Source organism: Cibotium barometz, chromosome 40 (genome assembly GCF_041138505.1).
Source record: "Cibotium barometz isolate CiBa-2024 chromosome 40, ASM4113850v1, whole genome shotgun sequence".
Classification (NCBI taxonomy): domain Eukaryota; kingdom Viridiplantae; phylum Streptophyta; class Polypodiopsida; order Cyatheales; family Cibotiaceae; genus Cibotium; species Cibotium barometz.
In genome coordinates, this window is record NC_141085.1 from 6,254,768 (window position 1) to 6,272,889 (window position 18,122).

General features: G+C 43.8%; 1 protein-coding gene across 3 annotated transcripts in view; it reads left to right on the forward strand.

Annotated features, from left to right (window-relative positions):
• Positions 1-18,122, forward strand: part of ALDH12A1 (aldehyde dehydrogenase 12A1) — a 122,052-nt gene that overhangs the window by 31,500 nt on the left and 72,430 nt on the right. For all 3 annotated transcript variants that reach the window (XM_086779128.1, XM_086779129.1, XM_086779130.1), the window contains exon 9: positions 15,653-15,766. In XM_086779128.1, the coding sequence (XP_086635254.1) occupies positions 15,653-15,766 (114 nt within the window). The remainder of the gene's footprint in view (positions 1-15,652; positions 15,767-18,122) is intronic.

Here is an 18,122-nt window from a genome sequence, read left to right on the forward strand (position 1 = left end):
CCCTCTGTTCCTTTCTAGTAGGAAGAAAACAATCTGCTCCATGAGCACGCAGCCATGCGAGCTTGCATCACTCCCATGCCAAGAAACATAACCAAATGACCTGTACTTGTAGCCAGAAACCCAAGTACATTGCTGAATTTGCAGCCAAACAAAAACAGCCCATAAACAGTCCTCAAACTGATCTCAAAACAGTCCCGAGCATTGCTCATGTTCATAGCCACATGAACTGCCATGAAACAGTCCATAAACCCTTTCCAAAACAGTCCCCAACGGGCCTGTATACTCAGCCACACAGCAGCCAACCAATCCTGCACGGGCCAAAGAAAGAGAGAGAGAAGTAGGCTTGTGTCTCTGCCCGTCTTGTCCAGCAGCCGCCTACAGTTTCCCTTGTGCGTGGAGAAAAGCATGCACTGTTCTGTCCAGCGCTGCCTGCAGATTTGTTTCCATGAGCCAAAAAGCACACGCATGGCAACCAGCTGTACCTGTCCGTACACTTTTATCTGCAGTCGTGCAGCTGCCACGTGGATTGTACCTGCAGCTATCGATTGTACCTGCCTGCGCAGCCGCCTGGATCTGCAAAACTGCCAACCGTCTGCACTCTGGTCGTCAGCGCCACACCTGCATCCACAGCCGTCTCCTGCTCTGTACGGCCTGCAGTCTTTAGGTCTGTACGGCCAATACTGTACGGCCTGTCTGATAGGGCAGTTCTAGGCGCAGCCAATCACTTGCAGCAACCAGTCGACCAAGCTCTCCTCTCCTCCACGCATGAAACTTGCACGCCCCCCCAAAAAGCAAGAGAGAGACGTGGCCTCCAAAAGTGGAGTAGTCTCTAAAAATTGCCTTGGGGTCTCTCAAGGCTTTAAAACCTCTTTATCTTTAATTTTGCCCCACCAAAGGTTATAAAACCTTTTTGAATTAAAGTCTCTTTGCCCCCTTCACACTTGGGGTTGTCCACACATGGGTTTACTTTTTGGACTCCAACCTGATGCCATTCACACTGTCCACCATGTCCCTGTGCACACTTGCATTCTGTCCAGAGAAAAATACAGGGTCGTGACAATAGGTGTCCGAAGAGAGCACTTAAAAACGCAAATGACTCACAGGAAGAGCCGAAAGCAAAGAAACAAAAACCCTCTGCTGGACTAGTACTTGACTTGATAGGGTTGAAGCAAGGGGATGCATCGTCAAAGTTGTGCAGAGCATGGGGAAGACTTCGAGATCAGGAGGTTTTGATCTTTTTCGATCTTGGGGCTCGTGCAAACTTCTCTGGACATTCGGTTGAGGTTACACTGATCATTGGGAAACTGCGTCTCAGTGTGTAGACTTACACGGACAGAGAAGATGATTTCTACATTATGCCGTTGGAGGGTGATGTTTTGTTGGGATTGTTTTTCAGAGGCTTTGCCAGGGGAGTTGCCGCTTGCTAGGCCAGAGGATCATGGGATTGATTTGATTCCTGGAAGTTCACCACCGAATAAGCCACCCTATAGGGGAGTGCAGCCCAACAAGAAAAGATTATGAGCCAAGTGCGTGATTTGTTGGACCAAGGGTTGATTCAGCCGAGCTCTTCGCCTTATTGTTCACCAGTGCTTTTGGTACAAAAGAAAGATGGTTCTTGGCGGATGTGCATTGATTACAGGGCACTGAATAAGATTACCATCAAGAACAGATTCTCTATACCACGAATCGATGATATCTTGGATCAGTTACAGGGAGCAGCTTTCTTTAGTCGCATTGACATGAAGAGTGGATACCATCAAATTCGCATTAGTCCAGAAGATGTTCACAAGACAGCTTTCAGGACAACTTTTGGACTTTATGAGTTTTTGGTCATGCCTTTTGGTCTTACGAATGCTCTAGCAACTTTCAACAGGATGATGGATCGGATTCTTCGACCCCACCGTGCTTTTGCGGACACCTTCTTTGATGATATGATTGTGTTTTCTCATTCAGAGAAGGAGTATCGGGAGCATTTGACCAAAGTGTTTGAGGAACTCAGAAAGCATAGGTTGGTTGTCAATGGAAAGAAGAGTGAATTTTTCATGCAGGAGATTCATTTTCTTGGGCACATAGTGTCAAAGGATGGTGTCAGGATGGATCCAGCGAAAATTGAAGCGATAAAGAATTGGCCGGATTTGCACACTATACATGATGTGAGAAGTTTCTGAGGACTTTGTTCATATTACAAGAGGTTTATCTGATTCTTTGCAGAAATTGCTTCACCTTTACATCACCTGACCAAGAAGGATGTACAATTTCGATGGACAGAGAAGGAAGTGGAAGCTTTCATCAAGCTTAAGGAAAAGCTAACCATTGGTCTAGTTCTGGTGCTACCAGATCTACATAAACCTTTTGTGGTACAGTGTGATGCATGTGGTAATAGCATTGGAGCTGTTCTTATGCAAGATGGACATGTTATTGCTTATGAGAGTAGAAGTTTGTCACCAGTAGAAAGGAATCTACAATTGTATAAGAAGGAGCTTCTTGTGGTTATTCATGCTTTTTCTACTTGGAAGCATTACCTTCTTGGGGCTGATTTCATTGTTCAGAGTGATCATCAGACTCTACGATACTTCCTTACTCAAACGAAGCTCTCAGAGAACCATATGAGATGGGCAAACTTTTTATCCATGTTTCACTTTCAGATTGTTTATGTGGATGGCAAAAAGAATGTGGTTGCGGATGCCTTATCTAGGAAACCACATGTGGCCACTGTCTCTATTATCTTTCATCATGAACTTGATGATATGCGAGAACAGTATGCTCATGACGCAGATTTTGAGCAGATTTTTGATCATTTGACTGAAGGAGAGCAAGTTGATCATTATTCTCTCAAGGAAGGATTTTTGATGATGCATGACAAATTGTGTGTCACATCTTAGTTGAGGCAGAAGGTTTTGACAGAATGCCATGCTCCGCCTTATGTAGGCCATCGTGGTATTGAGGCTACAGTAAAAGCTTTGGAGGCATTCTTTTATTGGCCTAGTATGCGCAGGGATGCCTGCTTTTGTTCGTGGTTGTATCATTTGTCAGAAGGTGAAGTATGACCATCAAAAGACACCTGGGTTACTTCATCCTTTGCCTATTCGAGATAGACCGTGGGAGTATTGCTATGGATTTTATCTTTGATCTTCCTAGGACAAAGAGTAGGAGTGATGGCATTTGGACTATTGTGGATCGTTTCAGCAAGCAAGCTCATTTCATTCCAGTCAGGAAGAAGATTAATGCAGAGTAAATGGTGAGGATATTTTTGACAAATATTTTTAAGTACCATAGGATGCCCACATCTATTGTTAGTGACCGACATCCTCGAATGATGAGTTTATTTTGGAGAGCATGAGCATTATTCGAGAACATGAAGACTTCGTTGAAGTTCTCATTGTCTTTTCATCCACAAATAGATGGGCAATCGGAAATTGCCAACTCAGTTGTATTGGATCTTCTAAAGTGTTATATTTCAGATCATAAGGAGCGGTGGGAAAAGTATCTTCCTTTGGTAGAGTTTGCTTACAACAACACCATTCACACTTCGACAGGTAAGGCACCTGTCGAGATTGTGGAAGGCAGGAAGAAAGTACCTCCGATCCTACATACAAAAGAGGCAGATCATTTTGTGGAGAATATGGATGAGGCTTACAAGAAGGTCCAGTTGGCTCTTCAAAGGACTCAACAGAACCAGAGGAAAGCAGCACACCTTCATCGTCGGGGTGCTTTTGAGATTTGAGAAAGCTAGACTCATGAAAATGAAGGGTAAACAACACTTATATCCTAAACTGAGTATGCGGTACTATGGGCCTTTTCAGGTGATCAAAAAGATGAGTGATTTTTCTTATCGTCTTCAGTTACCGGATCATTGGACGATTTATAATGCATTCCATGTGAGTCTTCTTAAACCTTTCAGAGGTGAGGTGCCTACAGATCAGGTTGATGAGACAGAACCAGAAGTTGAAGAACTAGATGAGATTCTTCAACCGGAACAGATTTTGGCACATAAAGAAAGAAAAGTCAGAGGAAAAGTTTCACGTTGATATCTGTTGAAGTTTGTGAACTATTCACCTATGGATTCGAAGTGATGGAGGAGGGTGACTTGGCAGATTCACCGAGGATGCTAAAACTTTATCTCGAGGCTTTTGGTTTGGAGCCTACCTTAGAAAGTGCTTCAACAGGTTCAGTTGTGGATTCCGGAGTACTACCTGTTACTCAAGAGGGGCGTGACTCTGCTCCTTTGTCACAGAGTTCACTTGGATGAGATCTGGAAGTCGCTTGGTGTTCTTATCAGCACACCCGAGATACTGAACTGACAGTATATCTGCCTATGGGATTTCTATGATATATGTGTACTAGTCACATGGTTTGATTCATGGATATACGAATATTTTTGAGAGAATGGGGACGCCTATTCTAGACTTTCATTTGATATGCATTAGTGTTTAGTCATGTTCATGATGTACTGTTGATCGTGGGTCCTATGGGATGGCCATGAGCGGAGCAGGTAAAGGATCCAGGGGGACATGACTACTCACAAGGTGGATGCTCTTGATTTATGTTATTCAGATGTTCTGTTTCAGTTGGCAGAACATAGCTTTCTCTTTGACCTCTTAGGTTCTATTTCAGTTTGGCAGATCCTTTGTATGAACAATCGAGGACGATTGCTTTGTTTTAAGAGGGGGGTATGTTACAGGATTGAGTATTTTACCTCTTTTCTTAAGCACTATGATTATGTTTTAAGCATGTTTAACATTCACTGATCATGTTATGTGTAAGTTTATACACGTGTGGGTGCAGATACATGTTTAGTGTGTATGAGTACATGTGTGTGCATGCGCATATGTTTGTACATGTGCATGTATGTGTTTTTGGGTACTTCTCTTACTGTGCTGCAGGAATAGCAGCTGAGAACTCTCTTTCTTTTGTGGGGCAGCATAGAGGTGGCCAAGGGGGCAGCCGGGTAGCAAACCCTGCAGAACAGCATAAGGGCAGTCGTCTAGGTGACGTGGTGCTGCCACGTGGCATTTGACTACAGGCAGGTAGCAGTCCTGCAAGCGTAGCCGAGTAGAAGCCATGCGCAACGATAGCCAGTCAGCAGCCAGCGTAGCCCGTACGGCTGACGTGGCATAGGCGGCTGACTGTAGAGGTGCTGCCACGTGGCAAAAGGTGGTTGGACTGCAGGTTATGCTGGATGGCGAGCCGGCGCACAGGTCAGGGGCGAATCCCCAAAAAGCAAGAGAAAAAGCCGCTGAGCAGCTAAACGCAAAGAGAAATACGTCGAGCAACAAATCGTGAAGAGAGAGAAAGCTGCGTGGAATCAAAAAAATGCATTCGCCATGTAAATTGTTATAAAAAAAGAAAAATGGAAAAGCACTCATAGAAGTTTTTAAAAAAAAGGGGGGAAAAGCTATGCTTTTCACCTCAAACTTGTATAAAAAGGGGGCCAAGGCTCTTGTTTCCCGCAACACAAACTGGGTGAAAGTTCAAGGAGATCTCCTCCACGTGAAGCAAGGAGGCATCTTCTCGGGAATTGTACAAGGGCTATGCCGACTTCAAGTGATAAATAAATACTTGCGGGGGCACCATGCTTTGGGGCCAATTGGTCTTTTGTGCAGGAGCACTCTAGCTCCACTTATTCTTTTTTTTCTTCCTCCAAGTTTATTATTCCAGCTCGTAAAGAGTTTTAAATGTGTCAAGTTTCTGAAGGGCGGTTTCAGTTGCACATTTGTCCAGTGTGGATTTGTGATCTTTGCTTGTCCAAACATGGCAGCCCTTTCTGCCTTTGAGCCGTTATGCTTCACCCTGGCATGGCGACCGAGGGTAAAGGGGGAGAAGACCCTTGAAGCCCTAAATGATAATATTAGTGATTAATCACTAATGGAAATTTATAGATATGCTCAATAGGGATTAAGCATTGAAGAACCAGGCTCTGATACCATGTTAGAAATATGGTTTATGTAATCATGAGGTTAGCTAATCACATGGAACAAACATGGCCATAACTTAAGTTAGAGATTAAGACTAATCAAAATAGATTAAGGATAATGACAACATGAGAGTGGAGAATGAGGGTGCACCCTTTCATTAGATAGTTTCAGAAAATTAAAGAAGCAAAATTCAATGAAAAGTTTACTTGGATTATTGAAAGCTTGGTCTTGGGGTTTGTAGGTTGACAAGAGGATTGTTGGTAAAGCTACACTCCAGTTTCACACACGGAGAAGCAAAAGATATGCTTAAGGTCACTTTGGGCTCTTAATTTTTTATAGAAGCTTGAAAATTGTATGTATAAGAGTCACCTTTGAGTTTCAACAAAGGTTTGAGGTTACTCGGTATGTTGGCTTTACAAAGGTATAAGCCTTGTAAGGGGAAACAAAGGTTTATGGTTGATTTTTGCAAGAGAAAGGAAATAAGTCCTCTACTTATTCCACGATCATCTATTTTTTTTGGGACATCAAGAAGATTTACTTGGTTGCATTAGACAAATCGCTGCACTATATCCCTTTTTATACCTTCAAACTTGTCAGCATCCGTGATTGACTTCACTATTTTTGGAGAAATAAATGAAGAGTATTGTAGTCTAGTTAAACTTGAGTCTGTCCTCTTTGCATCCGGTTGCACTAGATTCCTAAAAATTAAATTAGAAGTTTAGTATATTAGGGACGAATGATGTCCTAGGAATGTCGAAACAAGTGCCATAACTGTAGAAAATGGGCATATATACTATTTTTAGCCTCAAAAGGAGTCGGATTGGATTGGTCATGGGCTCATTGTGCGAAGATTATGTTAGCATCTCTGTTTTAAGTATCTAACATCCAACCCCATAGAAATTAAGCTATTCCCCACGGGCTGCAAGGCTCAAAATACAAAGAAATGAATTTTGAAAATTTTAAAATATAAAAAAATCAAAAGATAATGCATCAAGCCTTTAAAGTAGGGGGATAAAGGTTGAAAATTCAACCTTCTCCCTCTCCTACATCTTCAAGCGTGACATACTTGAGTTCGAAAGAGAGGAGAAGAGGTCCAAACATGCCAAAATTTGCGTACATTAGGGGTATATGTGTGCCATTCACATGGGGGATCCCATGAGCCACATGTCAAACACCCTGATCATCTTCTCTCCATGTGGCTAATGGGGGGTCCCATTAGCCTCATGTCAAACACCTTGATCATATTCTCTCTCTCTCTCTAGCTCATTTCCACACGCTTTGCAGGTACACGGAGAAGTCATTTTCAATGTATTTGTCCACTGATTACAAGGAGGAAACAAGTACACAACGTTCTATTGACCAATGGTCCCCACACAAGGTAATTAAAAAGTCCTTAGTGTAATTTCCATTGATTAAGACAAGTAATTGTTTCTTCTAATGCAAGTAGGTGTGTAAGAAATCCATACTTACTTCCCATTAGCTTTACTCTACTTCAAAACACCAAAAGCTCACTTATAGTAAGCTCTATATGCTCCCAAACACATGGTTTTTAAACCTTACTCTTGATTTTGGTTTCTAGACTACATATTCAACCTTTAATTTTCCCTCTTCTCCACTCCAAAAATATCATACTTTTTTTTGGCTACCTTGGAAAATGTGCAAAAGGCTTTTTGTCCACTCTACACCTTAATTTATTAAGGTTTATGCAACCAAATATTCAAGCCTTTAACAAAACCATTTTGATGGTTTCTTTCCACACATTCTCATGCAAATAAACACCCTTCATTAACATGAAAATGTGCAAAATAATTAATATGAATCCTCCTTTATTAACACTATACAAGCTTAAGCTATCATTTAGCATTATTTAAATAAATAAACATTGCTTTGATCCAAATAAAACACCCGAAGTAAGAATCCACCTACCCGTGTGTCTGCCCAAGACCGACAACTCACATTTTGATAGCTTGAGAAGCGCCCACAGCACTGTAATACCGTACACAAACCATTGTAATCGTGAGCAAACAAGGGAAAAGAATAGGGGTTTGGTAGCACTCGCCACCCAACCGTAGGCTCCAACCCGAGTACAATGGTAAGCCACCCACCGAGCTAGAGACTGGCAAAACCTTGCTATGCACGCATCCACAAGGCATGTGCATCCCATATCATGCATCCCCAGCCCTCACGGCTAGCACTGGCATGGCTAACTAGTGGGCTAATCAGTAATTGGGACCCTTGGGATGCCCCAATCCCAAGATAGAGCCCCCACATTGGAACTCACTACAAATGAGCCACAATCCCAACTTTATAGTCTCAATGACCAGTTCACATTGCTATAAGAACTGTCCAGCCGGCCCCTTAACACTAGCCTCGTTATGTCCACACAACATGGGACATAACACTCGGGCTGCCATTTTTTAACTAATAGAAGGATCTTCTTCTCGGAAAAAAAAAGTTTGTAATTACCTATGAGACCAAACAATTTCCAACATGAGCAAGGTTGTGGAAATTGCTTAAAGCAATCCACTTTCACAAATAATTTAAGACACAGGGTAAATTGATGCAGCACCCTGTGTGGAGAGATGTACTCAATATGATAGCTCCTTATTATGTTCTTGTTGGGTCACGGGAGTGATGGAACGTGCGAGGTGAAGACATAGACACGTGAGTCAAGGCGATCTCTCTTGCATGGAGCCTCTCTCTGACATAATGATAATGCACCTCAATGTGCTTTGTCCGCGCATGAAAAACCAAATTCTGCACCACTGCCAATGCACTCTGGCTGTCAGTGAAAATGGTGTAGAAGACGGTTGTCTAATACTAAGATTTGCCAATAGACAACGGAGCCATACACACTCCACAGTAGGTGTGAGAATGCTGCCCCGTACTCAGCCTCACAACTTGAAGTGGTCACTGTTGGTTGCTTTTTGTTGAGCCATGAAATGCATGAACTTCCAAGAAGGAAACAGTTACCACTGATTAACACCCTAGTGTCAGAACATTTTGCCCAGTTACTATCTGTGTAGATGGTCAAGCATAAAGAAGACGCATTGCTATAAAACAATGCAAAGTCGTGAGTGCCTTTAAGGTAATGAAAAACACGCTTCATTGCTTGCCATTGCCTAGTGCCAATGCAATGCATAAATTTGCTCAATTGTGACACTGCATATTGAATATCAAGACGGGTAGTCCATAGATAAATAAGGCATCCCACAACCTGCTGATAAGTGGCAACATCAAATGGCTCGGAAGAGTCCTCAAGTGATAGTCGTAAGGCTGGCTCCATAGGAGTAGAAACAGGTTTGCAATTTGTCATTTGGAACCTTTCTAAGAGCTGCTCAATGTATCTTCTATGAGATAGCATGATGCCCCCTCAAGTGGTATAAACTGGATACCAAAACAGTAATGCAAAAACCCCATGTCTATAACATCAAATGCATGCTAGAATTCGGCTATGAAAGCTGAAATTTTTCCTTCATGAGGGCGAGCCACTACCAAATCATCCACATAAAGGTTGAAGATTATGAAATCATCCCCTTTTTGCGAACATAGAGGGTACTCTCAGTAAGGCTATTCTGAAATATATTAGAGAGCAAGTACGCATGTATCTTTTGATACCAAGCACGAGGATGATACCAAGCACGAGGAGCCTGTTTAAGGCCATAAAGTGCTTTATGCAATTTGCATACCTTATGCTCTGCACCTTTCTGAACAAAGCCAGGAGGTTGTGACACATAAACCTCTTCCTGTAAATCACCATTCAGAAAAGTAGTTTTGACATCCAACTGACGCACATTCCAACCTTTATGCACAACCAATGCAACAATAGTACGTATGGTGGTCATACGTGAAGTAGGCGCAAAAGTCTCATCATAGTCGATGCCCTCTCTCTGGGCATACCCTTTGGCGATTAAGCGAGTCTTATAGCGATCAATGGAGCCATCAGGTTTGCGTTTCAATTTATACACCCACTTTGTGCCGATAGTAGCCTTGCATGTAGGCAAGTCACATAACTCCCATGTAGCATTTTTTTCAATGGAGGCCAACTCTGAAGGCATGGTTGTAACCCAATTATCATTCTCCAATGCATCAAAATGAGAAAGTGGATCCTTATTACATGCGGTAGCAACAAGGGCTGTGTCAACAAAATGAGATGCATGTTGAGAGGCAGCGCGTGTACGACCTGGCGTAAGTGTAGGTAGCTTGCTGTCAGGCAAGGTGTCAATGAGCCAGCAGGGCACTCTCTGTGAGTCACGAATGGCTGTATCCTCTTCAACCAATGCATCACCCATGGCATCCTGATCAAAGTGTGGCAGATTTGGAGCAATAGCGGGAATGTTGGGCTGCTGATTTTGCTGATTTTCAGCAGCAACGGGAGGCTGATTTGGAGCCGAAGCAAGCTCAACAGTTCAGCAAATAATGGTAGCAATGTATGAAAGACATCTGGGGCGGCATCAATTGATTGCTGTAGCCTACATGAAAGCATAGGTTAGGATGCATATTCATAAAAAATGACATCTCTGGACATAATAGTCTTCTTGGTGGAAGGCACATACAGCTTGTATTCCTTGCTCTCACTGCTATACTCCACAAAAATACATTTCAATGCCTTTGCTTCAAGTTTATGTCTTTGCTGTGTTGGTACATGCACGTAAGCCAGATATCCAAAACACGCATAAGAGTGACTACAAGGATTTGGCCATTCCAAGCCTCACAGATTGTCATAGATTTAAATGCTTTAATGGGAGAGCAGTTCAACACATAGTTGGCGTACATGACTGCTTCAAGCCAAAATTTGGATGGCAAATCCTTGCTTTTAAGCATACATCTCGCCATTTCCATAAGTGTACGATTATGGCGCTCAGCCACACTATTCTGCTGTGGTGTACAAGGAGTAGTATATTGATGAGAAATACCACGTGATTGCATAAAAGCTATAAACTAATGTGACAAATATTCCCCACGTCGATCTATATGCAATGTCACGAGCTTATGGCTGCAAGCATTTTCAGCCATAGGGAGAAACTGATGGAAAGTTGAAAATGCATCTGATTTAGCTTTCAAACTATACACCCAACAAAACTAAGTGTAATTGTCAATGAAAGTCATAAAGTACAGATGCCCTGCAAAAGACGATGCCCTCATAGGGCCACATAAATCACTATGTACGAGCTGTAATGCCCGAATAGCTCACATAGTGCCATCCTTTGGAAATGATAGACGATGCATCTTTCCCAATATACATCCCTCGCATACATGCTTGTGTGGGAGTTGCATAGGTGGCAACTCATGAACCATAGACTGGCGTTGTAAACGCATAAGAGAAGGGAAATTAAGGTGGCCAAACTGAGCATACCATAGCTCAGTGTCAGGCATAACTTGTGATGTGGAAGCAACCATAGTATTGTTGGTGTTGGACTCACACACTCACATACACAAACCTGCACATTAGGATTAGGTGCAGGATAGAGAAGCTCACGCATTGGACCACATACATCACTATGTATGAGCTGTAATTTACTTTCAGCACTAACAGCTCCATCTTTGGGGAATGTTTTTCGTTGCATCTTTCCCAAAATACACCCCTCACATACATGTCTTGGTGGAGACTCAAGAGGCGGCATATTATCAACCATATGATGCTTCTGCAAAAGCATCAAACTCTGAAAATTTACATGCCCAAAACGAGCATGCCATAGCTCTGCATCATGCATAGCAGGAGCGTGGGCAGCCATTGTATTTGCATCATAAGTACGCTTGTCATAGTTGTCCAGCTTATACAAGCCTTTGTATCGTGCTCCAGAAGTGACTATTTCATAACCCTTTGATGGGTCTTTTACCAAACATTTCCCATCTTAAACCTTGGTCGTTTATGGCTGAGACGGAGAACAGATTTTTCTTTATCCCTGGGGTATGATCTACACATGATACAGTGCGGCCATTTGAAGCATAAACCAAGTGTTGAAATACATCTTTGCATGAAGTGATGTGGCTCGAAGCACCACTATTAAAATACCATGATACATCCTGTCTGTCAGATGCAATGCAAGACATATCATTGTCTGAAGCACTTGGTGTGCCACTAGTGCATGTGACCAAAAAAGTGTACTCTTCCTCGATTACATTGGCTGATTGCTGTGCTTTGTCATCAGAAGAGTCTGCTACTGCATTGCCTGCATCTTTCCTTTTCTCTTTTGCAATCCGCTTCCTACATTCATTGATGTAGTGTCCAGGCTTATGGCAGTAGTGACATTTGCTCTTCTTTTTGGACTTGTTTGCATCCCCTTTGTCAGACTTTTCACCACCAGAAGAGGGCTGTCCATGACCAGCCTTGCTAGACTGTTGTCCCCCATGCTTAAAGCTCTTTGCTTTACCCTTATCCTTGGCTGTAAATGCCTTGTCTCCACCATGGTTGCTCGCTAAGTTTGCTCTTGTTTTCTCTTCCTGCAAGAGTAAACCCACCAGCTCTTCAAAAGTGACGGGATCACCACCTCCTCTCATTGAGAGGTTGAGAGGTGTGTGAAAGCCCAAGTAAGGAAGGTGGTAAAGAATGAAGAGTGTTGGTGACCATCTGTCTGTCTGGGATAACCTCATCAATGTTGAGCAATTGTTCCTGCAAATCTTCACTTTGGTGAGATGATCTGCATGGAGTCACCCTCATCCATAGAAAAGAAGATCCAATTGCCTCTTCAAGTAGGCAACTCTTGCCTTGTTGCGTACCTGATACATTGCTTCCAATGTGTCCCATGCAAGCTTCGATGTCTTGCAAGAACGAATGTGCGGAATAATAGTCCTTTTCACTGAAAGGGCTATCAATGACATGGGCTGTGCATCCATAGAGTCCCATGTCTTCTGCTCTTGTGCGGGAGCAGGTTCTACATCAGGAGCTCTTTGAGCACCTCCGCTTTGAGGCGTGGCTGGTTGTATGGTAAGTGGACGTGTGTCATCACCACACACGATGCCCCAAAGCCCTTTGGCTACCAGCAAATTACGGATAATGAAACTCCATAGGGAGTAGTTAGATCCATCCAACTTGTCCTCCTGGGTGAGCACACCAAACACATCTGTAGCATCTTTAGCCATGTCAACAAAATATACCTGCAAGCAAACCAAGCACCAATGTGCACTGCCAGGCAACCAAATGTTTTGTGCAAATGTTTGCCTGCAAACTGAAGCAAGTGTAAACCTGCACCAAATTGTCCAATTACACACAACCAATTACACACAATGTGTATACATACGCGACAAATCACAGCTGTAATGCCCAATTACATGCTCCAATCTGAAAAGCCCCAATTTTTATGCACTCCAATCGCTTCAATGTGCATTTAATTGGCCAATATTTACAAAAGCCCCAAATTTTTGCAATTGAAAGAGGCTCAATTTGCTAATTTTGGCCTCAATTTGGAAAACCCCAAATTCCAAACCAAACAATATGAATGGCACCACCTCCAATTTTTCTGGCAAAGGGTAACTTTTGGCAAACCCCTAGAATTTTGTTTGAATCTGACCTACCTTGAATTGGCTGCAAAATTTGTATTTGCATGTGGATAAAAATCTGTGTAAAGAGTAGCTTTAGGCGAGGACAGTACGGATGGTACAGACGTGTATTGTAGGCGTCAATCAGGGAGCACACAGACGTGGAGAAGAGTGGCATAGGCGTGCAGAGGCCGGCGTTTGAGTACCAGCAGTGAGGCGGAGGTGAAGATGTCGTGACAGGCTAGTGCAGGTCGACGTGCACTGCCAACGGTGGTCTGAGCGGCAGGGAGCCGCCGGAGCTGCAGCACAGAGTTGACGGGCGGGCAGGTGGCGGTGCACAGAGCCGACGGTCTAGGCGGAGGCGGCGCTAGCAGGAGTAGCTGCGCCAAGAACCCGGCGGCGGCGGCTGTCTGCATAGTAAGAGCGCCGGCCGGGCTGGACAGCGGGGGTTGGCTGCGCACTAAGAGCGCCGGCTGGGTGGGCGGAGGTGGGCGCTGGAAGCCAGGCGACGGACGGAAATTGGATTTTCGACGGAATTTCGCAGGCGACGGATCCGTCCGGTAGAAACCCACAGTCAGCTGCAGGGCCAAGTCTGAACTTCCAGAGGGGCCTGGACTGAAGCTCTGATACCAATTGTTGGTGTTGGACTCACACACTGACACACACAAACCTGCACATTAGGGCTAGGTGCAGTATAGAGAAGCTCACACACAGAAATGAGAGAGAGAGAGAGAGAGAGAGAGAGAGAGAGAGAGAGAGAGCCAAAAGTGTGGTAGCCACAAAATGCAAGTCAACCCTTGCATGTGTGCCACATCCATATAATATAGAAGTACAAAATATTATAGGTAGAGTGTCCTTTCACACTTGATATCCAAGGGGAAAAACTACATGGGAAAAAGTGCCCTTGGTTAAGCCCTGTTCACACATAGCACTACCATAAGTGAGCATATGCCTACAAGTGTCATCATGGGAATCACCACTCCTCTCATACATGTCAAGCCTGTACAGGCCATTGCGCAATGTACCATATAGCATAAGCGCATCCGAATCTGTTCTGTCATAAATGGAGCAACAATGATCAGAAAACTGGATTTTGGGACCAGTTTTTCCAAGTGCTAAGACATAAATAAGATGGCATATGATATATTATTAGCACAGGAAATTGTACCACTTGACGATGAATCTCTCAAAGGTAGCAAACAACTTCTTGCATGAAGTGATTTACTTTGTAGCACGTGAATCAAAAATACCAATCAATATCCGACAATGACAAACAAGAGGCAAGCTAATCACTACATGTGATCGTTAAGGATAGTCACATGGGACGTGAAATGGGGACGGAAAAGATTGAGAATGGCCATTCCTTGTGACTATAGAGTGACATGGGACGGGAATGGGAACGGGGAGATGCTGCCATCCCCTACATTCCCGAGTCTAAAAATGCCTATTCCCTATGACTATGCCGTTGAGGCATAACGGGAAAAAACCCAAGCCAGCATTGCGCGCGTGTAATTGGCTGTTCACACCAGGACTTCCCGGAGGCCAAAGGTTAACAGTTCTTTTGGCTTATATGGAGTTCTTTTTGTTTGATATTGCTTCTTGTCAAGATATGCATAAAGCATGCGTTATCAAAGCTGGCCATGTTAGCCATCTACCATCATGCTTGAATCCTTAACATCACTCCTGTTGCCTTTGCCGGCATACTTGATTGAGCTGTGTCTTTTTGTTCCCAGCTGGCGTTTGGTGTTGTGATGTGGCACACAGTGATATTATGGGGTCTTGGGTGATCTTTTTGAGCCTTGGGTTTGCTTGGGCGATGCCATGAAAGTGTGTGCATGGTGCTCTTTGGGGTTTGGCACCATGGGTGGCTCTTCATTAATGGGAACAGATGTGGATAAGGTCCCTGCACATGGACAAGATATTACCTCTTACTGCTTGGCGTTCCTCCATGGACTCTTTCAACTTCTTTGAAGGTGGTGTTGAGGGGTGTCGACACATAAGTTAAGGTGAAACTCATTGTTCTCCATTCTTGCTTAAGCTTTGGGTTGGTGTTGTGAGAAATCTGGATTGAATGTACCCATGGTTATGCTAGTAGTATAAACATGACTTCTGAAGTGTTGCCGTGTCTCTCATTTGCAAGTAAGAGTGCAAGTATACAATTAATGAAATGCGTGTAGAAGACTGATTATCAAAACTTTTGATTGCGAAGGTTGCTTTGCATAGCATCATGACTTGTATGCTGTAATTTTTAATGACAGGTTAGTGTCGTGATGGAACAAATATTGAGACTTCTACACGATTGTGGGATGCCTCATGCTGATGTTGATTTCTTGAATTGCGATGGTGCAACAATGCAGAAATTCTTGTTAGAGGTCAGGATGTGTTTTACCTTCCATTCTACTTTTCTGCATGATATTTGAAATTTTAATTTCTCAAGTTCTTGAGCATAACATTGTGGTAAAAGCTTATTGTTCTATATTTACAGACATTTAACTTGTTCACTTCATGGGAGTGTGACTAAAGTTTTTGAAGTTGTACCTGTTGTGGCTGAAGTCCCTTTCAATGTATTGTTACCTTTTGTGATGCTAAATGCCTCCAGTGAAACAAAAGGAGGAGGAAACCTTATATCTATGCATTGCTTTTTCAGCTCGATCACTGTGCATAGACTGAGTCCCTCTTCTAACGGACAATGATAGTGCCCTTGAATCTTGGGAGGCAATCTCTGTCAAGAGCGTAGACTTGATATTGATCCACCCTGCAACCCTAAGATAACAAATGATATCAGTCCCTATCTCTTACCTTCTGCCCACGCCGCACAACTGCCCTCCCAGTTGGCTGCAGCAGTAACACTCATGTGATCCTGCTGCCCGTCAGTCAGTCTGTCCTGTGCTGCCCATCAGCACTGCCACCTGTGCGCTGGCGCCCAAAATTGATTGTAATAAATGTTGTGTAAGTGTGAGAGTCTTTCCTTCTATGTGTGCGTTCCATCTTCTTTGCATTACCCTGTTTAGATCTAAAGGGGGTTTTATTGACAGACTGATGTAGGCTGTCATTTGTGGTTAAGCTCTTATATCAGACCTTACATGAGAGTCCGGGTATTGGTGCCATCATAGTTGTCAGGTACGAAAAGTTCGATTCTGTACGGTATGTTCAAATATGGTCTCGGAATGCACCGCTAAATTTTGAAAATAAAAATACGGTGGAGGTACGGTCCATTTAAAAAATACTTAAAAATAAAAAAATACGGTGGAGGAAGAGGGAGATGATTGAGAGAGTCTGGAGGGGAGAAAGGCTTGAGCCTTGAAGGAGAGCTCAAGGGAGAGGATAGACTTGAGCAATGAGCACTTGTGAGTGAAAAAAGGATAAAAAAACAACCCCAAAGAATGGTGAGAAAAAATAAGGGAATAAAAACGGTCGAATCCTAGTCGACCGTACCTTCACCGTACCGTACCTCCTGGGCGGTGCGCGAACCGGGTGCCACTATGGGTACCATTGTCTCTCCATTGAGCTGATGGTGCAGTCTAGAGTTCAAACCATGATGACTATAGAAGGGGTTTCAGGCATCTCCACCTTCGCTTTGAAGGGGGGTTTGTTAGGATTCGGGACTCAGTGTGTGTGGACACCCTCTTATGAGAGGATAGGATAAGTGTGCCATGTGTCATGAGTCATCAGTATAGTGTGTGTGTGTGTGAGTGTGATTTCTATGGGTCAAAAGATAAGGCTGCAAGCCTACAAACACATTGTACTTGGTGAGCGAACATCACTTCTATCAAATCAATCAACCATCATTGAGTCGTGCAATCATTTCCGAAAGAGGCTATGTTAGGATTCGGGGCTTAAGAGTGTGTGGACATGGACACCCTCTTATGAGAGAGGATAGGATAATTGTGCCATGTGACATTAGTATAGTGTGTGATTGCTATGGGTCAAAAGAGAAGGCTGCAAGCCTACAAAAGCCTTGTACTTGGTGAGTGAACATCACTTCTATTAAATCAATCAACCATCATTGAGTCGTGCAATCATCTCTCTCTTGAGCTTTGTTACATCTCATAGGAGGAGGATACTGTTGAGAAGGAGATCCTAGGCGTAGAACAGACACGGATGGCCACTACTGGCCAGGCCCCTGCTTCTTCCAATTCCATGCGATCCACACAGATTTGTGGAAGGATAGAGGGGGCCAAGGGCTGAGGTCAAGGACCCTTAGCTTAGGCATATGGGAAAAACCATTTCCACATGGCAGCCGGAGAGGACGACTCTTCCAACACCCCCCCTGGAGTCGTACTCGGCTCCACGACAATCAACGACAAAGGCTACAGAATATTGATGGCTTGGCTTAGAGGCACGACAACAGCTTACGCTCAGATGTAATAGAGGCTTGGTCATGGCTGCAGCGGCTTGGCTCAGCCCAGCAGCATGTACACACAGGCGTGAGTAGACGATGAGCAGAGCAAGGTGAGGCAAAGCACCAGCTTTGATACCATGTTGAGAATGAGATCCGAGGCGTAGAATAGACATGGATGGCCACTGCCGGCCAGGCCCCCCCCTTCCTCGCGATCCACAAAGATTTGTGGAGGGATAGAGGGGGCCAAGGGCTAATTGCCCCTTTATTCTATGGTCAAGGACCCTTAGCTTAGGCATATGGGATAAACTATTTCCACATGGCAGCTGGAGAGGGTGACTTTTCCAACAGATACTCGAGCGGATGAGGCCACCACAACAGCGACGAGG